The sequence below is a fragment of the Phyllobates terribilis genome, unplaced genomic scaffold (genome assembly GCF_046119375.1).
Source record: "Phyllobates terribilis strain yellow unplaced genomic scaffold, ASM4611937v1 Scaffold_3__8_contigs__length_932513732, whole genome shotgun sequence".
Lineage (NCBI taxonomy): Eukaryota > Metazoa > Chordata > Amphibia > Anura > Dendrobatidae > Phyllobates > Phyllobates terribilis.
In genome coordinates, this window is record NW_027362763.1 from 54994602 (window position 1) to 55022034 (window position 27433).

A 27433-nucleotide genomic window follows, 5' to 3' on the forward strand; every position below is an offset into this window, starting at 1 on the left:
AGATTACGTGAGGGAAGATACCGGGAGATTAGTTCGGAGATGTACGGAGGAGAGAGGTTATGTATGGCTTTGTAGGCCAGTGTTAGTAGTTTGAACTGCATATGCTGAGGAATCGAGAGCCAGTCAGGGGATTTGCAGAGGAGGGAAGCGGGTGAGTAGTGAGGAGAGAAATTAATTAGTCGGGCAGCAGAGTTATTGAACGGACTGGAGAGGTGCGAGAGTGTTAGCAGAGAGACCACAGAGGAGGATGTTGCAGTAGTCCAGGCGGGAGATGATGAGGGCATGCACAAGCATTTTATTAGATTGAGGGTTGAGGAAAGAATGGATTCTGGAAATATTTTTGAGCTGGAGGCGACAGGGGATGGTGAGAGCTTAGATGTGCCGTTGGAAGGCCAGGGCAGAGTCAAGGGTTACTCCGAGGCAGTGGATGTCCGGTACAAGGGAAAGTGTGATGTAGTTTATTGTGATAAATAGATCAAGTAGGGAAGATACATGAGATGGAGGAAAGATGATGAGTTCAGTTTCGTCTACATTGACCTTGAGGAAGCGAGAGGAGAAGGAGGATATGGCTGATAGATACTCTGGGATTTTGGACAGCATAGAGGTGACGTGTGGGTCAGAGAGGTAGATTTTAGTGTCATCAGCGGTACTGGAAGCCATGGTACTTTGAGTTGTCCCAGGCCAAGGGTATAGATTGAGAAGAGTAGGAGTCCTAGGACAGAGCCTTGAGGGACTCCCGACAGAGAGGTGGCGGGATGAGGAGGTAGTGTGGGAGATGCTAAATGTGCAGTTGGAAAGGTATGAGGAGATCCAGGATAGGGCAAGGTCTTTGACGCCAAAGGAAGAGCGGATCTGTAGTAGGAGAGAGTAGTCAACTGTGTAAGAGGCAGGTCTAGAAAGAGGAGTATAAAGAATTGTCCTTTAGCTTTGGCAGTAAGTAGTTAGTAATTTCGGACAGGGCAGTTTCAGTGGAATGATGTGTATATATAATAACATTTGTTCAGTTTTATATACAGTAATGTCTTTAAGCTTTGAACGAATGGAAATAATGTCTCTAAGAATTATTTTTTAGACGGGGCAATGGTAAGTCTTGTTTCTAAGGTCCTTAATTGATCTGTCAGGAGATCTATCTTTTTTAAACAGGAGCCTAAGTCTATGCAATTTCCTCTTAAAAACAGCCTTATGCGCTTCCCAGATACAGTGGCTTGTGAAAGTATTCACACCCCTTGGCATTTTTCATGTTTTGCTACCTCACAACCTGGAATTTCAGTGTTTGCATCAGTTCATGTAAGGAACATGCCTACATTTGTGAACATTTGATTTTCTTTTTATTGTGAAACAAACAACAAATAGGACAAAATAATTGAAAACTTCAGTGTGCATAACTACTCACCCCCCTACAGTCAGTACTATGTAGAGCCTCCTTTTTTTTGTGGCAATTACAGCTGCAAGTCCATTTGCATAAATCTCTGAGCTTTCCACATCTTGGCACTCGGATTTTTGCTCATTCCTCAAGGCATATCTGCTCCAGCTCCTTCAAGTTAGATGGTTTCCTCTGGTGAACAGCAATCTTCAAGTCAGACCACAGATTCTCAATTGGATGAAGGTCTGGGCTGTGACTCGGCCACTCCAAAACATTTACACATTTCCCCTTAATCCACTCGAGTGTTGCTTTAGCAGTATGCTTTGGGTCATTGTCTTGTTGGAAGGTGAACCGCCGTCCCAGTCTGAAGTCACTGACAGACTGAAGCAGGTTTTGCTCAAGAATATCCCTGTATTTTGGACCATCCATCTTCCCCTTGATTCGGACCATTTTCCCTGTCCCTGCTGCCAAAAAACATCCCCACAGCATGCTGCTGCCACCAATATGTTTCACTGTGAGGATGGTGTTCTTGAGGTGATGAGCTGTGTTGGTTTGGCGCCAGACATGGCGTTTACCTTGGTGACCAAAAAGTTAAATTTTAGTCTCATCTGGCCACAGCACCTTCTTCCATACATTTGGGGAGTCTCCCATATGTCTTTTGGCAAACTCAAAATGAGCCTTACAATTTTTTTGTGTGTAAGTAAAGGCTTTTTTTCTGCCCACGCTTCCATAAAGGCCACCTCTATGAAGTGTACGGTTTATTGTAGTCATACTCCAGTCTCTGCTTGGAAATCTGCGGCGCCTTCAGTGTTACCTTTGGTCTCTGTCTTGCCTCTTTGATTAATGCCCTCCTTGTCTGGGCTGAGAGTTTTGTTGGGTGGCCCTCTCTAGGCAGGTTTGTTGTGGTACCATGTTCTTTCCATTTGATGATAATGGATTTGATGGTGCTCCGGGGTTCATCAGAGATTGGGATATTTTTTAGAACCCAACCCTGACTTGTACTTCTCAACAACTTTGTCCCTGACTTGTTTGGAGATCTTCTTGGTCTTCATGGTGTTGTTTGGAAAAATCCTTGATCTTCATGGTGTTGTTTGGAGATCTTGGTCTTCATGGTGTTGTTTGGTTAGTGGTGCCTCTTGTTAATGGTGTTGTAGCCCCTGTGGCCTTTCAGAAAAGGTAAAGTTTATATACTAACAGACATGTGACACTTAGATTGCACACATGTGGACTTTCTCTCACTAAGCATGGGACTTATGAAGGTAATTGCTTGCACCAGAAATTTGTGGAGGCCTCATCACAAAAGGGGTGAATACATATGCACATGACAATTTTTAGTTATTTGATTCCATAAATGTAATATATGCCTATATTTTTCTTACTTCATCAACTTAGACTATTTAGTGCTGATGCATCACACACAAATCGGATTGCAAAAATATTTACACACAGGTAAAAAGCCAAGGGGGGTGAATATTTTCGCAAGCCACTGTAGTTGAAAAATTAGGGACTGAACCTTTTGTCGATTTCAAAATACTCAGTGAAAGTTTTTTCCGGTTCGTCCTTATGGATTGTTTTTTTGAGAAACTTTTCGTTAAGTCTCCAGTGGCACAGTTTAGTCCTGTTGACGTTTGAGAGAGGGTGAGAGTTAAAGGCGCATGATCTGACCATGAGATTACTCCTGTGGTGACATTTGTGGTCAGCCTTAGTGTCTGGATATTTCCCCCCCAAAAAATAATCAATTCTGGTATGTGTGCCATGTGGGGGAAGAAGAAGGAATATGTTTTCTCAGTTGGGTGTTTAGTGCGCCAAAGATCATATAAAGTGAATTTACTTATTGGAAAGTGACTGAAAGTGGCATCTATTTGAGGTGGTTCCATGTTCTGATACTCTGTCCATTATATCCAAATAAATAACATTAAGTCCCATCCAATGATCCAGGATGATGGGGGGTAAATGTGAGCGTTTCAGAAGAATTCAATTTAAGAAGGAGATTAGTGATACATTCGGCACAAAGATATTACACCGTAAAATAGGAATATCCCTATAAGTAACATGCAATATGATGTATCTCCCCCGTGGGTCTGATGTTTGACGTAATTTGAATGGGGCATGACCCCGAAATCAATGTGGCTACTCCTGTTTTCTTCTTGTTTTGGGAGGCTAAATATACTGTGGGATATAAGTGATGATGAAACTCGTATGAAGCTTTACCTAAAATGGTGTGATACCATTCTCCAAATTGAGGGTTGATCTGATTCTGGTGAGTTATCGCTCTTGTAGTTCTTAACTTACCTATTAAGATACAGAAGGGATTGGAGAATACTAAGACATATACATATACAGATATACATCAATAATGTCACCATTAGGAAAGGGGGAAAAAAAGGAGGGTAAGAAGTACCCACCTCCTAATTTCCCTCCCCCCCCCTTTCCTCCAGTGAGGGTTCAGCAAACTTCTTTAGATATTCAAATTGTCTCATCAGAGAAGAAGAGGACTAGAACTCTAGCGCCACCTATTAAAGCGATTCTAAAAGTCAATATCGACTCTTTAACGAGCCTTGCAATATGACCTAGGGTGAAAGCCAAACCAGAATCTCAATTTGCAGACACTATGTTCTGGGGTGTTGCCCCTCATCAGTGCAAAGTATGAGATCTGATTTGGCTGGGTGAGAGGCTCTGAAGTGGGGTCTATTTCATTTCCTAGAGGAGCATGCCTGGCTTATAAGTCTCCTCACTCTAACATGCCAGGCTTGGCTTGTCACTCTCCACAGGGAGAAACGTTACCTCTTAGACCACAGTCCAGAGCCTCTCACCCAGCCAAATCAGATCTCATACTTTGCACTGAAGAGGAGCAACACCCCAAAACACAGTGTCTGCAAATTAAGATTCTAATTTCGCTTTTATCCTAAATTATATTGCAAGGCTCATTAAAGAGTCAATATTGACTTTTAGAATTGGTGCTAAAAATAGGTGGCACTAAAGTTCTAGTCCTCTTCCTCTCTGAAGAGACAATTTGCATATTTAATTTCCCAGAGGAGCATGCATGGCTTATAAGTCTCCTCACTCTGACTAGCCAGACTTGGCTTGTCCCTCTCCACAATGTTACCCCTTAGAGCCAAAGTTTTTAGAAAAATAGTAATTTGAGAGTGGGGGATTCAACCTAACCTCTCCTGGGGTCTTCCCCAAGAAAGGAGCTAGGAAAAAGTGCCCTATTAAGGGGGGTGTCATGAAGTAGAATGTTTTGAAGAAATGGTACGTAAAGTACAAAACACATTAAAAAGAAAAGTCAAAAGCAATGATAGAATAGAACACAAATTGTTTTCTGAAGGAAAAAAAAAATGAACGCGTAATTTTTTTTTGTCCTTCCGACATTCAGACCAAAACCGGTTTTGATTTTTGTTGAAGAAACAAGTCTTTCAGTAAAATTGCTCTGAGCCCAAAAAAATGACAGGTTAAAAAAAAAAATGAAAGAAAGACGCAAAGACTTGATTATGCACAAGACACAAGTAACAATTTGCAGGTAAATTGCCGGCTTTGAACGGTTTGCAAAAAAAGAAAGCAAAACAAAAGGTTATTGTGTTTGACCGCGTGTTTGGTAAAGGAAACAAAGCTACAACTTAGAAAAGTAGACCTATTTGTCTACCCTTTTATATGCATTACTTCAACTTTGATATACAGTAAGGTTTTTAATATAGGCAGTATAGGTACCGTCCCAATTTAGGGTCACCTTGCCGCTGGTGGGACGGCTTGTATACTTTTTTTGATCAAAAATAGTTCACTAAGTACCCTATATTTATTATGCAACTTTGCTTTATATTTATATATAATTATGGTAGGGTATGAGATATATTTTTGTCTTGCTTCTTTTTTTCTTTTTTGCTAGTGTGAACATGCCTCTGTTTCTTGTATGTCTGCCATCTTAGACCTCAGTTCACATTGTCTGGTTTTTTGACTTGTTTGCATTCTGTGCAATTTAAGGGTGTGGCATGCCCTTTGTTGAGCTGATTGGTATATATGTAGCTTACCACGGGCCTAGGTGGTCTGGAGTTGGGACCCGGTCCTATTTGTCTACCCTTTTATATGCATTACTTCAACTTTGATATACAGTAAGGTTTTTAATATAGGCAGTATAGGTACCGTCCCAATTTAGGGTCACCTTGCCGCTGGTGGGACGGCTTGTATACTTTTTTTGATCAAAAATAGTTCACTAAGTACCCTATATTTATTATGCAACTTTGCTTTATATTTATATATAATTATGGTAGGGTATGAGATATATTTTTGTCTTGCTTCTTTTTTTCTTTTTTGCTAGTGTGAACATGCCTCTGTTTCTTGTATGTCTGCCATCTTAGACCTCAGTTCACATTGTCTGGTTTTTTGACTTGTTTGCATTCTGTGCAATTTAAGGGTGTGGCATGCCCTTTGTTGAGCTGATTGGTATATATGTAGCTTACCACGGGCCTAGGTGGTCTGGAGTTGGGACCCGGTCCTATTTGTCTACCCTTTTATATGCATTACTTCAACTTTGATATACAGTAAGGTTTTTAATATAGGCAGTATAGGTACCGTCCCAATTTAGGGTCACCTTGCCGCTGGTGGGACGGCTTGTATACTTTTTTTGATCAAAAATAGTTCACTAAGTACCCTATATTTATTATGCAACTTTGCTTTACATTTATATATAATTATGGTAGGGTATGAGATATATTTTTGTCTTGCTTCTTTTTAACTTAGATAAGTATCAGACGAGGGATCAGTACAGCGGCCGCTCTGAATGTAACTATTCTTATTGTATTATCAGTTAGATTATGAATATGTTGTGGGGTTTCTACTCACCTTAGCGCGACGGGAGGCAAACAGGAAGCATGTTCCTTTAAATGTCCATGTCCGTTTATTCCTTCATAAACGAGGCAAAAGCAAAAGGAATGCAAAAAGCCTTTGGTTCAGGCAAAAGCAAAGTAAAGAGTCCTTAAGGCAAAGTTTCTGGTTAGCCAGTCCTGTGGGCACACAGGCTGGCTAACATCCCGGTCACTGGCTTAGTCGGGAGACCACAACACACAGGAGGCCTTCTACCTCCTAACACACAGACCATGTGCCAAACAACTGCCTCCATGTTATATCTTACCACACCCAGAGGTGAGGTACAGTACAGACCAAAAGTTTGGACACACCTTCTCATTTAAAGATTTTTCTGTATTTTCATGACTTTGAAAATTGTACATTCACACTGAAGGCATCAAAACTATGAATTAACACATGTGGAATTATATACTTAAAAAAAAAAAGTGTGAAACAACTGAAAATATGTCTTATATTCTAGGTTCTTCAAAGTAGCCACCTTTTGCTTTGATGACTGCTTTGCACACTCTTGGCATTCTCTTGATGAGCTTCAAAAGGTAGTCACCGGAAATGGTCTTCCAACAATCTTGAAGGAGTTCCCAGAGATGCTTAGCACTTGTTGGCCCTTTTGCCTTCACTCTGCGGTCCAGCTCACCCCAAACCATCTCGATTGAGTTCAGGTCTGGTGACTGTGGAGGCCAGGTCATCTGGCGTTGCACCCCATCACTCTCCTTCTTGGTCAAATAGCCCTTACACAGCCTGGAGGTGTGTTTGGGGTCATTGTCCTGTTGAAAAATAAATGATGGTCCAACTAAACGCAAACCGGATGGAATAGCATGCTGCTGCAAGAGGCTGTGGTAGCCATGCTGGTTCAGTATGCCATCAATTTTGAATAAATCCCCAACAGTGTCACCAGCAAAGCCCCCCCACACCATCACACCTCCTCCTCCATGCTTCACGGTGGGAACCAGGCATGTAGAGTCCATCCGTTCACCTTTTCTGCTTCACACAAAGACACGGTGGTTAGAACCAAAGATCTCATATTTGGACTCATCAGACCAAAGCACAGATTTCCACTGGTCTAATGTCCATTCCTTGTATTCTTTAGCCCAAACAAGTCTCTTCTGCTTGTTGCCTGTCCTTAGCAGTGGTTTCCTAGCAACTATTTTACCATGAAGGCCTGCTGCACAAAGTCTCCTCTTAACAGTTGTTGTAGAGATGTGTCTGCTCCTAGAACTCTGTGTGGCATTGACCTGGTCTCTAATCTGAGCTGCTGTTAACCTGCGATTTCTGAGGCTGGTGACTCGGATAAACTTATCCTCAGAAGCAGAGGTGACTCTTGGTCTTCCTTTCCTGGGGCAGTCCTCAAGTGAGCCAGTTTTTTTGTAGCGCTTGATGGTTTTTGCAACTGCACTTGGGGACACTTTCAAAGTTTGCCCAATTTTTCGGACTGACTGACCTTCATTCCTTAAAGTAATGATGGCCACTCGTCTTTCTTTACTTAGCTGTTTTTTTCTTGCAATAATACAAATTCTAACAGTCTATTCAGTAGGACTATCAGCTGTGTATCCACCAGACTTCTGCACAACACAACTGATGGTCCCAATCTCATTTATAAGGCAAGAAATCCCACTTATTAAACCTGACAGGGCACACCTGTGAAGTGAAGACCATTTCCGGTGACTACCTTTTGAAGCTCATCAAGAGAATGACAAGTGTGCAAAGCAGTCATCAAAGCAAAAGGTGGCTACTTTGAAGAACCTAGAATATAAGACATATTTTCAGTTGTTTCACACTTTTTTGTTAAGTATATAATTCCACATGTGTTAATTCATAGTTTTGATGCCTTCAGTGTGAATGTACAATTTTCAAAGTCATGAAAATACAGAAAAATCTTTAAATGAGAACGTGTGTCCAAACTTTTCATCAGTACAGCATGTGGGTAGCTAGACCCGCCCATCTCTCCAACTTCCCGTATCCCGGCCCCTAGTGCACCAAACAGTCCTCTTAGTGCTTACGTGCACTAGAGTAACATTCCGGGTTACATCACAGAGGACTGCCATCTGTTGATGGGAGATACATACCTCCCATCAACTATGCGTCTGTTAGCCACCTTACAATGTATACAGTGCCGATGAGAGGTTTGGACACGCCTGTTCATGTAATGGTTTTTCCTTGTTCTTATTGGAAAGTGCACATTATAGATTCAGACTGATGGCAGCAAAACTACGAAGGCACACATATGGAAACAAGGAGTAAAGAATCACTTATGAAGCAAACCAGAATGTGTGTTACACCTAAGATTCCTCAGAGTACCCCCCTTTTGCTCTGATGACCATTTTATACCCTTTTCGTTTCTCTCAGCCGCTTCATCAGGTCGTCACCTGGAATGGCTTCCAACAATCTTGTAGGAGTTCCCAGAGGTGCCAAGCACTTGTCCGCTGCTTTGCCTTCACTCTGCATCCAACTCATCCCAAACTATCTTCATTGGGTTGAAGTCGGGTGACTGTGGAGGTCATGTCATCTGACGCAACCTACATCCATCCCCTTTTTGGTCATATAGCCCTTACATGGCCTAGAGGTCTGATTTTGGTCATTGCCAGTTGCAACCCAAATGATGGTCTACTAAATCGTGTAAGGTGGTGGTGTTCATACCGTGCTGTAACTGAGGCAGTGACCCAAGAAAGTCCAACATAAGCAGCTTTTATTCAGCACTCACAGGTAAAATATAAAGTCCTCCAGTTCGCAGCTGAGTTAACACAAGTCCAATACCAAAGGTTGCCGGGGGCAACAGCCGTGCCGGGCCGCTCAGAGCATGACGTGTGCAGAGCCTTCCCAGGCGTAGGTTCAGCTACATACAGGTCCGTCGAGCTTTCCTGCTGTGCTCCTAGCAGGTCCCAACACTGAACACCACTAATCCTTAATGCAGGGTTTTAAAGGACCTGTGGCAAGAGCCACTGGAAAACCCGGGTTGGAGGGAGGAGGCCGCCCCACTGCCTTCTTGTAGCCTCCTCCAAGAAATGAAGGCCCTGCCGGGTTTTACTAATCTGCCTTAGCCAGATAGCCTGAAAAGGTCAATGCTCACCTTCATTCCTGCATTGCACCCGCAGGTGTGTCTGTGACTGCAATGCACTCTAATGGGTTTAATAGGTCTCTGTACACATTCTGGGGGATATATAACGTCCCTCATATCCGATCCCGGTCACTGCCTCACAATGGAGACGCGGTGGTGGCCATGCCAGGTGATTGTGTCTTGAATTTGGAATAAATCACCAAGAGTGTCATAAACAAAGCGTCCCCGGACCATCACACCTCCCCTCTATATTTCATGGTGGGAACCACACATGTAATACAAAGATAATACACACAGTGATGTCACAGTACAGGGATAATACACACAGTGATGTCACAGTACAGGGATAATACACAGTGATGTCACCGTACAAGAGATAATACACACAGTGATGTCACAGTACAGGGATAATAAACACAGTGATGTCACAGTACAGAGATAATACACACAGTGATGTCACAGTACAGAGATAATACACACAGTGATGTCACAGTACAGAGATAATACACACAGTGATGTCACAGTACAGGCATAATACACACAGTGTTGTCACAGTACAGAGATAATACACAGTGATGTCACAGTACAGGGATAATATAAACAGTGCGGTCACAGTACAGAGATAATACACAGTGATGTCACAGTACAGGGATAATACACACAGTGTTGTCACAGTACAGAGATAATATGCACAGTGATGTCACAGTACAGAGATAATACACACAGTGATGTCACAGTACAGAGATAATACACACAGTGATGTCACAGTACAGGGATAATACACACAGTGTTGTCACAGTACAGAGATAATACACAGTGATGTCACAGTACAGGGATAATATAAACAGTGCGGTCACACTACAGAGATAATACACAGTGATGTCACTGTACAGAGATAATACACACAGCAATGTCACAGTACAGGGATAATACACACAGTGATGTCACCATACAGGGATAATACACGCAGTGATGTCACCGTACAGGGATAATACACGCAGTGATGTCACAGTACAGGGATAATACACACAGTGATGTCACAGTACAGAGATTATACACACAGTGATGTCACCGTACAGGGAGAATACACGCAGTGATGTCACAGTACAGGGATAATACACGCAGTGATGTCACAGTACAGGGATAATACACGCAGTGATGTCACAGTACAGGGATAATACACGCAGCGATGTCACAGTACAGGGATAATACACGCAGCGATGTCACAGTACTGGGATAATACACACAGCGATGTCACAGTACAGAGATAATATACACAGTGATGTCACAGTACAGGGATAATATGCACAGTGATGTCACAGTACAGATATAATATGCACAGTGATGTCACAGTACAGAGATAATATGCACAGTGATGTCACAGTACAGAGATAATATACACAGTTATGTCACAGTACAGGGATAATACACAGTGATGTCACAGTACAGGGATAATATGCACAGTGATGTCACAGTACAGATATAATACGCACAGTGATTTCACAGTACAGAGATAATACACAGTGATGTCACAGTACAGAGATAATACACACAGTGATGTCACAGTACAGAGATAATATACACAGTGATGTCACAGTACAGGGATAATACACAGTGATGTCACAGTACAGGGATAATATGCACAGTGATGTCACAGTACAGATATAATACGCACAGTGATGTCACAGTACAGAGATAATGCACACAGTGATGTCACAGTACAGATATAATACGCACAGTGATGTCACAGTACAGAGATAATATGCACAGTGATGTCACAGTACAGGGATAATATAAACAGTGCGGTCACAGTACAGAGCTAATACACAGTGATGTCACTGTACAGAGATAATACACACAGCAATGTCACAGTACAGGGATAATACACACAGTGATGTCACCATACAGGGATAATACACGCAGTGATGTCACCGTACAGTGATAATACACGCAGTGATGTCACAGTACAGGGATAATACACACAGTGATGTTACCATACAGGGATAATACACACAGTGATGTTACCATACAGGGATAATACACACAGTGATGTCACCGTACAGGGATAATACACGCAGTGATGTCACAGTACAGGGATAATACACACAGTGATGTTACCATACAGGGATAATACACGCAGTGATGTCACCGTACAGGGATAATACACGGAGTGATGTCACAGTACAGGGATAATACACGCAGTGATGTCACAGTACAGGGATAATACACGCAGTGATGTCACAGTACAGGGATAATACACGCAGCGATGTCACAGTACAGGGATAATACACGCAGCGATGTCACAGTACTGGGATAATACACGCAGCGATGTCACAGTACAGAGATAATGTACACAGTGATGTCACAGTACAGGGATAATATGCACAGTGATGTCACAGTACAGATATAATACGCACAGTGATGTCACAGTACAGAGATAATATGCACAGTGATGTCACAGTACAGGGATAATACGCACAGTGATGTCACAGTACAGATATAATACGCACAGTGATGTCACTGTACAGATATAATACGCACAGTGATGTCACAGTACAGAGATAATACGCACAGTGATGTCACAGTACAGGGATAATACACACAGTGATGTCACAGTACAGAGATAATATGCACAGTGATGTCACAGTACAGAGATAATACACACAGTGATGTCACAGTACAGAGATAATACACACAGTGATGTCACAGTACAGGGATAATACACACAGTGTTGTCACAGTACAGAGATAATACACAGTGATGTCACAGTACAGGGATAATATAAACAGTGCGGTCACAGTACAGAGATAATACACAGTGATGTCACTGTACAGAGATAATACACACAGCAATGTCACAGTACAGGGATAATACACACAGTGATGTCACCATACAGGGATAATACACGCAGTGATGTCACCGTACAGGGATAATACACGCAGTGATGTCACAGTACAGGGATAATACACACAGTGATGTCACAGTACAGAGATTATACACACAGTGATGTCACCGTACAGGGAGAATACACGCAGTGATGTCACAGTACAGGGATAATACACGCAGTGATGTCACAGTACAGGGATAATACACGCAGTGATGTCACAGTACAGGGATAATACACGCAGCGATGTCACAGTACAGGGATAATACACGCAGCGATGTCACAGTACTGGGATAATACACACAGCGATGTCACAGTACAGAGATAATATACACAGTGATGTCACAGTACAGGGATAATATGCACAGTGATGTCACAGTACAGATATAATATGCACAGTGATGTCACAGTACAGAGATAATATGCACAGTGATGTCACAGTACAGAGATAATATACACAGTTATGTCACAGTACAGGGATAATACACAGTGATGTCACAGTACAGGGATAATATGCACAGTGATGTCACAGTACAGATATAATACGCACAGTGATTTCACAGTACAGAGATAATACACAGTGATGTCACAGTACAGAGATAATACACACAGTGATGTCACAGTACAGAGATAATATACACAGTGATGTCACAGTACAGGGATAATACACAGTGATGTCACAGTACAGGGATAATATGCACAGTGATGTCACAGTACAGATATAATACGCACAGTGATGTCACAGTACAGAGATAATGCACACAGTGATGTCACAGTACAGATATAATACGCACAGTGATGTCACAGTACAGAGATAATATGCACAGTGATGTCACAGTACAGGGATAATATAAACAGTGCGGTCACAGTACAGAGCTAATACACAGTGATGTCACTGTACAGAGATAATACACACAGCAATGTCACAGTACAGGGATAATACACACAGTGATGTCACCATACAGGGATAATACACGCAGTGATGTCACCGTACAGTGATAATACACGCAGTGATGTCACAGTACAGGGATAATACACACAGTGATGTTACCATACAGGGATAATACACACAGTGATGTTACCATACAGGGATAATACACACAGTGATGTCACCGTACAGGGATAATACACGCAGTGATGTCACAGTACAGGGATAATACACACAGTGATGTTACCATACAGGGATAATACACGCAGTGATGTCACCGTACAGGGATAATACACGGAGTGATGTCACAGTACAGGGATAATACACGCAGTGATGTCACAGTACAGGGATAATACACGCAGCGATGTCACAGTACAGGGATAATACACGCAGCGATGTCACAGTACAGGGATAATACACGCAGCGATGTCACAGTACTGGGATAATACACGCAGCGATGTCACAGTACAGAGATAATATACACAGTGATGTCACAGTACAGGGATAATATGCACAGTGATGTCACAGTACAGATATAATACGCACAGTGATGTCACAGTACAGAGATAATATGCACAGTGATGTCACAGTACAGGGATAATACGCACAGTGATGTCACAGTACAGATATAATACGCACAGTGATGTCACTGTACAGATATAATACGCACAGTGATGTCACAGTACAGAGATAATACGCACAGTGATGTCACAGTACAGGGATAATACACACAGTGATGTCACAGTACAGAGATAATATACACAGTGATGTCACAGTACAGGGATAATACACACAGTGATGTCACAGTACAGGGATAATACGCACAGTGATGTCACAATACAGAGATAATACATACAGTGATGTCACAGTACAGAGATAATATGCACAGTGATGTCACAGTACAGGGATAATACGCACAGTGATGTCACAGTACAGATATAATACGCACAGTGATGTCACAGTACCGATATAATATGCACAGTGATGTCACAGTACAGGGATAATACGCACAGTGATGTCACAGTACAGGGATAATATGCACAGTGATGTCACAGTACAGATATAATACGCACAGTGATGTCACAGTACAGAGATAATATACACAGTGATGTCACAGTACAGGGATAATATACACAGTGAAGTCACAGTACAGAGATAATACGCACAGTGATGTCACAGTACAGGGATAATACACACAGTGATGTCACAGTACAGAGATAATATGCACAGTGATGTCACAGTACAGAGATAATACACACAGTGATGTCACAGTACAGAGATAATACACACAGTGATGTCACAGTACAGGGATAATACACACAGTGTTGTCACAGTACAGAGATAATACACAGTGATGTCACAGTACAGGGATAATATAAACAGTGCGGTCACAGTACAGAGATAATACACAGTGATGTCACTGTACAGAGATAATACACACAGCAATGTCACAGTACAGGGATAATACACACAGTGATGTCACCATACAGGGATAATACACGCAGTGATGTCACCGTACAGGGATAATACACGCAGTGATGTCACAGTACAGGGATAATACACACAGTGATGTCACAGTACAGAGATTATACACACAGTGATGTCACCGTACAGGGAGAATACACGCAGTGATGTCACAGTACAGGGATAATACACGCAGTGATGTCACAGTACAGGGATAATACACGCAGTGATGTCACAGTACAGGGATAATACACGCAGCGATGTCACAGTACAGGGATAATACACGCAGCGATGTCACAGTACTGGGATAATACACACAGTGATGTCACAGTACAGATATAATATGCACAGTGATGTCACAGTACAGAGATAATATGCACAGTGATGTCACAGTACAGAGATAATATACACAGTTATGTCACAGTACAGGGATAATACACAGTGATGTCACAGTACAGGGATAATATGCACAGTGATGTCACAGTACAGATATAATACGCACAGTGATTTCACAGTACAGAGATAATACACAGTGATGTCACAGTACAGAGATAATACACACAGTGATGTCACAGTACAGAGATAATATACACAGTGATGTCACAGTACAGGGATAATACACACAGTGATGTCACAGTACAGGGATAATATGCACAGTGATGTCACAGTACAGATATAATACGCACAGTGATGTCACAGTACAGAGATAATGCACACAGTGATGTCACAGTACAGATATAATACGCACAGTGATGTCACAGTACAGAGATAATATGCACAGTGATGTCACAGTACAGGGATAATATAAACAGTGCGGTCACAGTACAGAGCTAATACACAGTGATGTCACTGTACAGAGATAATACACACAGCAATGTCACAGTACAGGGATAATACACACAGTGATGTCACCATACAGGGATAATACACGCAGTGATGTCACCGTACAGTGATAATACACGCAGTGATGTCACAGTACAGGGATAATACACACAGTGATGTTACCATACAGGGATAATACACACAGTGATGTTACCATACAGGGATAATACACACAGTGATGTCACCGTACAGGGATAATACACGCAGTGATGTCACAGTACAGGGATAATACACACAGTGATGTTACCATACAGGGATAATACACGCAGTGATGTCACCGTACAGGGATAATACACGGAGTGATGTCACAGTACAGGGATAATACACGCAGTGATGTCACAGTACAGGGATAATACACGCAGTGATGTCACAGTACAGGGATAATACACGCAGCGATGTCACAGTACAGGGATAATACACGCAGCGATGTCACAGTACTGGGATAATACACGCAGCGATGTCACAGTACAGAGATAATATACACAGTGATGTCACAGTACAGGGATAATATGCACAGTGATGTCACAGTACAGATATAATACGCACAGTGATGTCACAGTACAGAGATAATATGCACAGTGATGTCACAGTACAGGGATAATACGCACAGTGATGTCACAGTACAGATATAATACGCACAGTGATGTCACTGTACAGATATAATACGCACAGTGATGTCACAGTACAGAGATAATACGCACAGTGATGTCACAGTACAGGGATAATACACACAGTGATGTCACAGTACAGAGATAATATACACAGTGATGTCACAGTACAGGGATAATACACACAGTGATGTCACAGTACAGGGATAATACGCACAGTGATGTCACAATACAGAGATAATACATACAGTGATGTCACAGTACAGAGATAATATGCACAGTGATGTCACAGTACAGGGATAATACGCACAGTGATGTCACAGTACAGATATAATACGCACAGTGATGTCACAGTACCGATATAATACGCACAGTGATGTCACAGTACCGATATAATATGCACAGTGATGTCACAGTACAGGGATAATACGCACAGTGATGTCACAGTACAGGGATAATATGCACAGTGATGTCACAGTACAGATATAATACGCACAGTGATGTCACAGTACAGAGATAATATACACAGTGATGTCACAGTACAGGGATAATATACACAGTGTAGTCACAGTACAGAGATAATACACACAGTGATGTCACAGTACAGAGATAATACATACAGTGATGTCACAGTACAGAGATAATATGCACAGTGATGTCACAGTACAGAGACAATACGCACAGTGATGTCACAGTACAGGGATAATACACACAGTGATGTCACAGTACAGGGATAATACACACAGTGATGTCACAGTACAGAGATAATACACACAGTGATGTCGCAGTACAGGGATAATACACACAGTGATGTCGCAGTACAGGGATAATACACCGTGATGTCACAGTACAGAGAAAATATACACAGTGATGTCACAGTACAGGGGTAATACACACAGTGAAGTCACAGTTCAGGGATAATACACACAGTGATGTCACAGTACAGGGATAATATGCACAGTGATGTCACAGTACAGGGATAATACGCACAGTGATGTCACAGTACAGATATAATACGCACAGTGATGTCACAGTACAGGGATAATATGCACAGTGATGTCACAGTACAGATATAATACGCACAGTGATGTCACAGTACAGAGATAATATACACAGTGATGTCACAGTACAGAGATAATACACACAGTGATGTCACAGTACAGAGATAATACATACAGTGATGTCACAGTACAGAGATAATATGCACAGTGATGTCACAGTACAGAGATAATACGCACAGTGATGTCACAGTACAGGGATAATACACACAGTGATGTCACAGTACAGGGATAATACACACAGTGATGTCACAGTACAGAGATAATACACACAGTGATGTCGCAGTACAGGGATAATACACTGTGATGTCACAGTACAGAGAAAATATACACAGTGATGTCACAGTACAGGGGTAATACACACAGTGAAGTCACAGTTCAGGGATAATACACACAGTGATGTCACAGTACAGGGATAATACACACAGTGGTGTCACAGTACAGAGATAATACACATAGTGATGTCTTTCTTCTTTTAATCAAGTATTGGATTTATAATGCTCTTTAATCTTGTTCTGTTGTCTTTTTTTCTCATAGTTTTGGAGGATGTGCACTTGTATATCATTGCCTGATTCCGTTCTCTTCTATTTTCCTTTGTTTTTAGGTAAAACGGGCCATGCAGAAGTGGTTCGAGTCGTGTATGAGCCAGAGAAGATCGGCTATGACAAATTACTGAAGGTCTTCTGGGAGAGTCATGACCCAACACAAGGTATTAATACTTAGTTATTTTATAGTTACACTCAGAGTCACAGCAGTCCGAAGCTTTCTGCTGGGGGAGAGCCTCAAAATCCCAAGAATGTCATTCTGTGTATCATTGTGGAGCTGTTCCCACCATTTCACCGGCTGTTCTGCATTTATGTAAATGAAGCTCAATCAGTGTATAAATAAAAAGTTCTGCAACTTTCTAAAAGACCTTTTTTTTGTTTCATCTACTCACCATTGTCAGGATGTCAGCCATCATCGTTATTGTATCAGACTGTTTATCTCACAGATCATTATTTAGACTAGATACATTTCTATCCATTTCTCGAGGTAAAGGGGGGTAAAGTACCATTAACATGAGCATTGGAGCTCTGCATGAAGCCTCCATTGCAGTAGCAAAAACTAAAGTCAAAGTACAGATTTGAACATAACCTAACTTGTGTATATTTTGCTTCAGACAGAAGATCCCTTTAAAAAAGATCTGTCACTTGCTATAAATCAGTATTTTCTTACCTGATGTAAATGCCGCTGTTCTCCTGAATCCGGCGATGTTTTTCTTTTCTTCCTGCTCCTCTCCGTTCCCGAGATACAGCCCCTATCTTCCCTGTATATAAATCTAACCTTGTTTGCCAACTGGGTATGGTCACCAAGAACACGCCCACCAGGAAGAGCTGAGGACACGCCCACGAGGGTTACAAGACTAGATTTATATATAGGGAAGAGGAGGCCATATCTCTGGAACAGAGAGGAGCAGGAGCAGAAGAAAAACATCGCCGGATTCAGGAGAACAGCGGCTTTTACTCCACATTACAGCTTCACAAACAGCTGATCACAAACTTTCTCCTATTCCTAGATTGTTTTGTTGTGGATACATTCTTGCACTATTATGTCTTTTTTTTTCCACTGGCGATACCTATTTTGTGGTACATTTGTGGACACTTTATTACACTTGATACAGAATTATTAAGCGTTCTCGTTCCTTACAGCGCCAACTCAGGGCAAAATAAGCATTACACAGAATTGCATTTTTCTTCATCGATTTCTTCATTTTTTTAATGTGTTTTTCATGCAGATTTAAAGCAATGTTTTTTTTAACATGTGATTTTTTTTTTTCCAGGCTCACCATAGAAGCCTATAGGTGAAAAAATGTGCAGTTGCATAGTGTCTTAAAGGGGAGCATGGTTTTTAGGAAATCGCATCACCTTTCCTTTGGTTTGTTAGGCTCAGTTAATTTTCTAAACGCAGTGGAAAAATGCATGGTTCACACGAATGTTTTCTTAAACTTTAACCCTTTCCAGTCTGAGACTTAATAGTACGTCATTGAGAGGATGCAGATGCATGAGGTCACGTGAAAAACGCTGCTTTTTTTCAAACTCAGTTTTTTTTCTGTACCAAAATAAGTAATGGTATTCTGCTCTGATTATTGCATTTTTGCCACTTTTTTTTTTTTATGAGTTTTTTTGTTTTAATGTGTTTTATATACAGCTTTAAAGCAGGTTTTTTTTTTGTTTTTTTTTAAGGGCAGACATCCTGAGATACTGCACTTGTTTTCTATGCATTTTTTTTTTCAGGTTCCCCAGACAAACATTTCAACAGTGTCTGTAGACGCACAGTGTGTATGAGTTTTTATGAAATCGCATTTATTTTGCACAAACTGCAGCAGATTTTCTGCAAAAAAAAAAAAAAAAACGAAAGAAAAAAACGCAGCATCTACTTTAAGTGGGAACATGGCCTTATACAACCAGCGACCTGATCAATCACATCACGGTCATTTTTACCGTGAAAAATAAAAAAGTTCTGGCTCTTTGAATTAGATGAGAAAAAGCAAAAGTGCAAAAATGAAAATCAGCTGCCGTTATTAAAGCATTACACTTTTTCAAAGTTTCCAGAAAGTTGCCTTACTCTTCTTCAGGTGCTTACCAAGTGAATCTCACTCCTCCTTTTTTTGCTCCTCTTGTGTGTCAGTCTTCACTGCACCTCTGGCATTCTGTTCTTGAACTGTAAATCTTACTTTCTTTTCTATCACGCTATGAGGATGATATCATTGATATATCTGCCCCCCCCCCCCATTCTGTAATATTCCACCCCATTACAGGCAGTCGTTAGCTGTGCAGTTTGGGAGCCGAGGAGAGTGAGAAGATTAATGGCTGCTCCCCGTTTGACTGAACGCCGTTCTCCCAAATATTTATTATCCGCAGACGGTTGTTCGAGGACCGCACTGTTTTTAGCTGAGGCATAAAGAATCCGTCATCTGCATATAATTAATTAGACGCTGCAGATTACATTGTGTTGCTAATGAGCAGATGTTTCTTTCTCTCCTTTGTAAAGAACAGCTGCACTCATATAAAAAGCCGCAGCGCCTCCATCCTACAGCGCCTCCATCCTACAGCGCCTCCATCCTACAGCGCCTCCATCCTACCGGGGCCTCCATCCTAGCGGGGCCTCCATCCTACAGCGCCTCCATCCTAGCGGGGCAGCGCCCCCATCCTACAGCGCCTCCATCCTAGCGGGGCAGCGCCTCCATCCTACAGCGCCTCCATCCTACAGCGCCTCCATCCTACCAGGGCCTCCATCCTAGCGGGGCCTCCATCCTAGCGGGGCCTCCATCCTAGCAGGGCCTCCATCCTACAGCGCCTCCATCCTACAGCGCCTCCATCCTAGCGGGCCAGCGCCCCCATCCTACAGCGCCTCCATCCTAGCAGGGCAGCGCCTCCATCCTATAGCGCCTCCATCCAAGCGGGGCCTCCTTCCTATAGCGCCTCCATCCAAGCGGGGCAGCGTCTGTGTGGTGTTCGACCACCGGGCAGAGCAGAATCCGAAGATTCTCCATTCATAAAGGGATCATTAATAAATAAATAAAATGACTGCATCTGTGTTACCAACAATCCCCCTCCAAAAATGCCAGCTGGAATCTGGTTGCTAATTTGTTGGTATAACCTGGGCATCTTCTGTATATAATTATATATGTACAGCTGGTATAACCTGGGCATCTCCTGTATATAATTATATATGTACAGCGGGTATAACCTGGGCATCTCCTGTATATAATTATATATGTACAGCTGGTATAACCTGGGCATCTCCTGTATATAATTATATATGTACAGCTGGTATAACCTGGGCATCTCCTGTATATAATTATATATGTACGGCTGGTATAACCTGGGCATCTCCTGTATATAATTATATATGTACAGCCGGTATAACCTGGGCATCTCCTGTATATAATTATATATGTACGGCTGGTATAACCTGGGCATCTCCTGTATATAATTATATATGTACAGCTGGTATAACCTGGGCATCTCCTGTATATAATTATATATGTACAGCTGGTATAACCTGGGCATCTCCTGTATATAATTATATATGTACGGCTGGTATAACCTGGGCATCTCCTGTATATAATTATATATGTACAGCTGGTATAACCTGGGCATCTCCTGTATATAATTATATATGTACAGCGGGTATAACCTGGGCATCTCCTGTATATAATTATATATGTACAGCTGGTATAACCTGGGCATCTCCTGTATATAATTATATATGTACGGCTGGTATAACCTGGGCATCTCCTGTATATAATTATATATGTACAGCCGGTATAACCTGGGCATCTCCTGTATATAATTATATATGTACAGCTGCTATAACCTGGGTGTCTCCTGTATATAATTATATATGTACAGCTGATATAACCTGGGCATCTCCTGTATATAATTATATATGTACAGCTGGTATAACCTGGGTATCTCCTGTATATAATTATATATGTACAGCTGGTATAACCTGGGCATCTCCTGTATATAATTATATATGTACGGCTGGTATAACCTGGGCATCTCCTGTATATAATTATATATGTACAGCCGGTATAACCTGGGCATCTCCTGTATATAATTATATATGTACAGCTGCTATAACCTGGGTGTCTCCTGTATATAATTATATATGTACAGCTGGTATAACCTGGGTATCTCCTGTATATAATTATATATGTACAGCTGGTATAACCTGGGTATCTCCTGTATATAATTATATATGTACAGCTGGTATAACCTGGGCCCCCTTGTATATAATTATATATGTACAGCTGGTATAACCTGGGCCCCCTTGTATATAATTATATATGTACAGCTGGTATAACCTGGGCATCTCCTGTATATAATTATATATGTACGGCTGGTATAACCTGGGCATCTCCTGTATATAATTATATATGTACAGCCGGTATAACCTGGGCATCTCCTGTATATAATTATATATGTACAGCTGCTATAACCTGGGTGTCTCCTGTATATAATTATATATGTACAGCTGATATAACCTGGGCATCTCCTGTATATAATTATATATGTACAGCTGCTATAACCTGGGTGTCTCCTGTATATAATTATATATGTACAGCTGATATAACCTGGGCATCTCCTGTATATAATTATATATGTACAGCTGGTATAACCTGGGTATCTCCTGTATATAATTATATATGTACAGCTGGTATAACCTGGGTATCTCCTGTATATAATTATATATGTACAGCTGGTATAACCTGGGCCCCCTTGTATATAATTATATATGTACAGCTGGTATAACCTGGGCCCCCTTGTATATAATTATATATGTACAGCTGGTATAACTTGGGCATCTCCTGTATATAATTATATACAGTACAGACCAAAAGTTTGGACACACCTTCTCATTTAAAGATTTTTCTGTATTTTCATGACTATGAAAATTGTACATTCACACTGAAGGCATCAAAACTATGAATTAACACATGTGGAATTATATACTTAACAAAAAAGTGTGAAACAACTGAAAATATGTCTTATATTCTAGGTTCTTCAAAGTAGCCACCTTTTGCTTTGATGACTGCTTCGCACACTCTTGGCATTCTCTTGATGAGCTTCAAGAGGCAGTCACCGGAAATGGTCTTCCCACAATCTTGAAGGAGTTCCCAGAGATGCTTAGCACTTGTTGGCCCTTTTGCCTTCACTCTGCGGTCCAGCTCACCCCAAACCATCTCGATTGGGTTCAGGTCTGGTGACTGTGGAGGCCAGGTCATCTGGCGTAGCACCCCATCACTCTCCTTCTTGGTCCAATAGCCCTTACACAGCCTGGAGATGTGTTTGGGGTCATTGTCCTGTTGAAAAATAAATGATGGTCCAACTAAACGCAAACCGGATGGAATAGCATGCCGCTGCAAGATGCTGTGGTAGCCATGCTGGTTCAGTATGCCTTCAATTTTGAATAAATCCCCAACAGTGTCACCAGCAAAGCCCCCCCACACCATCACACCTCCTCCTCCATCCTTCACGGTGGGAACCAGGCATGTAGAGTCCATCCGTTCACCTTTTCTGCGTCGCACAAAGACACGGTGGTTGGAACCAAAGATCTCAAATTTGGACTCATCAGACCAAAGCACAGATTTCCATTGGTCTAATGTCCATTCCTTGTGTCCTTTAGCCCAAACAAGTCTCTTCTGCTTGTTGCCTGTCCTTAGCAGTGGTTTCCTAGCGGCTATTTTACCATGAAGGCCTGCTGCACAAAGTCTCCTCTTAACAGTTGTTGTAGAGATGTATCTGCTGCTAGAACTCTGTGTGGCATTGACCTGGTCTCTAATCTGAGCTGCTGTTAACCTGCGATTTCTGTGGCTGGTGACTCGGATAAACTTTTCCTCAGAAGCAGAGGTGACTCTTGGTCTTCCTTTCCTGGGGCAGTCCTCATGTGAGCCAGTTTCTTTGTAGCGCTTGATGGTTTTTGCAACTGCATATGGGGACACATTCAAAGTTTGCCCAATTTTTCGGACTGACTGACCTTCATTTCTTAAAGTAATGATGGCCACTTGTTTTTCTTTACTTAGCTGCTTTTTTCTTGCCATAATACAAATTCTAACAGTCTATTCAGTAGGACTATCAGCTGTGTATCCACCAGACTTCTGCACAACACAACTGATGGTCCCAACCCCATTTATAAGGCAAGAAATCCCACTTATTAAACCTGACAGGGCACACCTGTGAAGTGAAAACCATTTCCGGTGACTACCTCTTGAAGCTCATCAAGAGAATGCCAAGAGTGTGCAAAGCAGTCATCAAAGCAAAAGGTGGCTACTTTGAAGAACCTAGAATATAAGACATATTTTCAGTTGTTTCACACTTTTTTGTTAAGTATATAATTCCACATGTGTTAATTCATAGTTTTGATGCCTTCAGTGTGAATGTACAATTTTCAAAGTTATGAAAGTACAGAAAAATCTTTAAATGAGAAGGTGTGTCCAAACTTTTGGTCTGTACTGTATGTACAGCTGGTATAACCTGGGCATCTCCTGTATATAATTATATATGTACAGCTGGTATAACCTGGGCATCTCCTGTATATAATTATATAGGTACAGCTGGTATAACCTGGGCATCTCCTGTATATAATTATATATGTACAGCTGCTATAACCTGGGCATCTCCTGTATATAATTATATATGTACAGCTGGTATAACCTGGGCATCTCCTGTATATAATTATATATGTACAGCTGGTATAACCTGGGCATCTCCTGTATATAATTATATATGTACAGCTGGTATAACCTGGACATCTCCTGTATATAATTATATATGTACAGCTGGTATAACCTGGGCATCTCCTGTATATAATTATATATGTACAGCTGGTATAACCTGGGCATCTCCTGTATATAATTATATATGTACAGCTGGTATAACCTGGGCATCTCCTGTATATAATTATATATGTACAGCTGGTATAACCTGGGCATCTTCTTTGTGTGTTTAGCTCTTTTTTTGTGCTGTTTTTATTACTTTTTATTACACAGACTTTATAATTTTTACCCTCTGAAGTTCCTGACTACATTGTGAGTGTAATGTCCGTGGTTGGGGGTCCGCGCTCTGCCTCTTAGTTGTGGTCCTTCCTTTTATCGTGATCCAGAGGCATTTGTTTCTTTGCCTCCAATTGTCTCCACAATTACACATCTTCTGGGCGAGTGCCGGGCTTTTCATGTTCCCTTTCATCGGTGCCAGCAGATAATCTCTGGCATTTGCGTCCTCATAGCTCCAGTGACGAGGCTTTATGTCCTCGTCTATAACGGACGATTTCATGGGGAATTATATGTAGACATCTGATAATTGTGCTCTGATGAGATAGCCGCCATGTGAGGCCTCGCGCTGTGCTCAGCTCTTGGGTGCAAACTGTTTTAGCTTCATGGTACCAAAACCATTCAGTATGTAGATCACTCGTTGGAGATCTCTAGCCTCACAGTCTTGGTGGAACTAAAATTCCCAGCATGGAGATGGATCAGGCTTCTCCCACATGGAGTATTGTAGGTTATGCGCCCTATACATGTCCCCAAGATTACAGTCCTAGTGCCACCACAGAGATTCACCTGCAAGTGTACCAGAGTTGCCCCATAAATGGTCCCAGGTGCCCATGTGGTTACATCCAAAGTGTCCCAATCACAACATCCAAAATGGCTTGTGAAGGTGACCAATAACCGTCCATCCAGAGTAACACCACCAGCAAACCCCACCATGATTACATCCGGAATGCCCCCATCATCAAACACCACCATGATTACATCCAGAGTGCCCTCCACCAGCAAACACCACCATGATTACATCCAGAGTGCCCCCGCTAGCATACACCACCATGATTAATCCAGAGTGCCCCCCACCAGCAAACACCACCATGATTACATCCAGAGTGCCCCCAACAGCAAACACCACCATGATTACATCCAGTGTGCCCCTGCTAGAATACACCACCATGATTAATAGAGTGCCCCCCACCAGCAAACACCACCATGATTAATCCAGAGTGCCCCCCACCAGAAAACGCCACCATGATTACATCCAGAGTGCTCCACCAGCAAACACCACCATGATTAATCCAGAGTGCCCCCCACCAGAAAACGCCACCATGATTGCATCGAGAGTGCTCCACCAGCAAACACCACCATGATTACATCCAGAGTGCCCCCACCAGCAAACACCACCATGATTAATCCAGAGTGCACCCCACCAGCAAAGACGACCATGATTACATCCAGAGTGCCCCTCAGCAGCAAAGACGACCATAATTACATCCAGAGTGCTCCTCACCAGCAAATACCACCATGATTACATCCAGAGTGCCATCCACATGCAAACACCACCATGATTAATCCAGAGTGCCACCCACCAGCAAACACCACCATGATTAATCCAGAGGGCCACCCACCAGCAAACACCACCATGATTAATCCAGAGGGCCACCCACCAGCAAACGCCACCATGATTACATCCAGAGTGTCCCCACAAATAGACCAACAAGATCACAACAGTATTGTGACCACAGTGATCTGCAAGTGTCCTCATAGTTATGGCTACAGAGTGACTTCTTAATGTCACCCCAACAACCCATTGATCTATGACACTCTTGTCGTGGGGAGAGGGTTGCGGCGTGTGTGGGAGCCCCCATCCCTCTGTGTAATTGCTTAGATGCTACAGTCTCTATTGACCGCAACATCTAAAGGATAAACTGGCAGGATCAGAGCTCGCTTTTTTCGCAGCAGTTTCAGTAGGATCAGAGCTCGCTTTTGTCGCAGCAGTTTCAGTAGGATCAGAGCTCGCTTTTGTCGCAGCAGTTCCAGCCGGATCAGAGCTCGCTTTTTTCGCAGCAGTTGCAGCAGGATTAGAGCTCGCTTTTATCTCAGCAGTTGCAGCAGGATCAGAGTTGTGATCAACATTTCTGTAAGTTATTGATCAAGGACCAACACCTAATCACGGCGAGAAGGGGCTTAAAAATCTAATTTTCAGCTTTTGCTCTTGGACCAGTTAAGTTTCCATCTGGCTATTACTCTCTGATTTCTAATCACTTCTGGATCTTCTCCGTTTTTCCTTATGTTTTATATTTTTCTATGAAATATTCATTTTTATGCAATGAAATAAAAGCGAATTAATCTACATTAATAGAAATACCATAATTTGCGTGATCATTAGTGGTTATATTGGAAATGACGCTGGGTCTTGTACCCTCCCTGCTGTTATGATCTGCAACAAGTACTAAGGAAAGATAGGGGAAAGCTGTCTCTACAGTAAGACTAAGCTGAATCCCTATGATGTAGCGGGCTGCCTGTTCCTAGTGAACAGACCCGCCTTAGTCCTTGGCTAGTCTGAACGAAGACCTATAGCATAAGGGAAGGGGTCCCTAAAAGAACTAAGGACTGGGACAAAAATGGGACACCTCCTAAACAGAGAAGTTGTTGCAGAACACAAAAAGACAGACAAAAAGGTACTAGAGGTCCCAGAAGGACCAAGCGAACTGACAGAGAAAGGCACAGAAGCACCTGGCTAGAGAAACAGTCAAACACTGCAGTCCAGCACAGCCAGGAGGGCGGAGCTGGAATATAAAGGCAGATGGTCATGTGACCGCAAAACATAAGATGGAAAAAACAAACAGGAGGGTTCTAACACCTGCTCCGTCAGAATCACGTCTCCATAACCCACGTCCTGGTGATTGGAGAGAATATCCCTTTATAATGAAGCGAATATGTGCGATATAATGGAAGAACATCATCACATACAGGAGAATGAACAGCCGAAATGTCAGACATTTGCATCAGCTACATCCTAGAA

General features: G+C 42.1%; 1 protein-coding gene across 5 annotated transcripts in view; it reads left to right on the forward strand.

The window, feature by feature from the left end:
- Positions 1–27433, forward strand: part of MSRA (methionine sulfoxide reductase A) — a 331431-nt gene that overhangs the window by 194465 nt on the left and 109533 nt on the right. For all 5 annotated transcript variants that reach the window (XM_073673879.1, XM_073673883.1, XM_073673880.1 and 2 more), the window contains one exon: positions 17704–17808. In XM_073673879.1, the coding sequence (XP_073529980.1) occupies positions 17704–17808 (105 nt within the window). The remainder of the gene's footprint in view (positions 1–17703; positions 17809–27433) is intronic.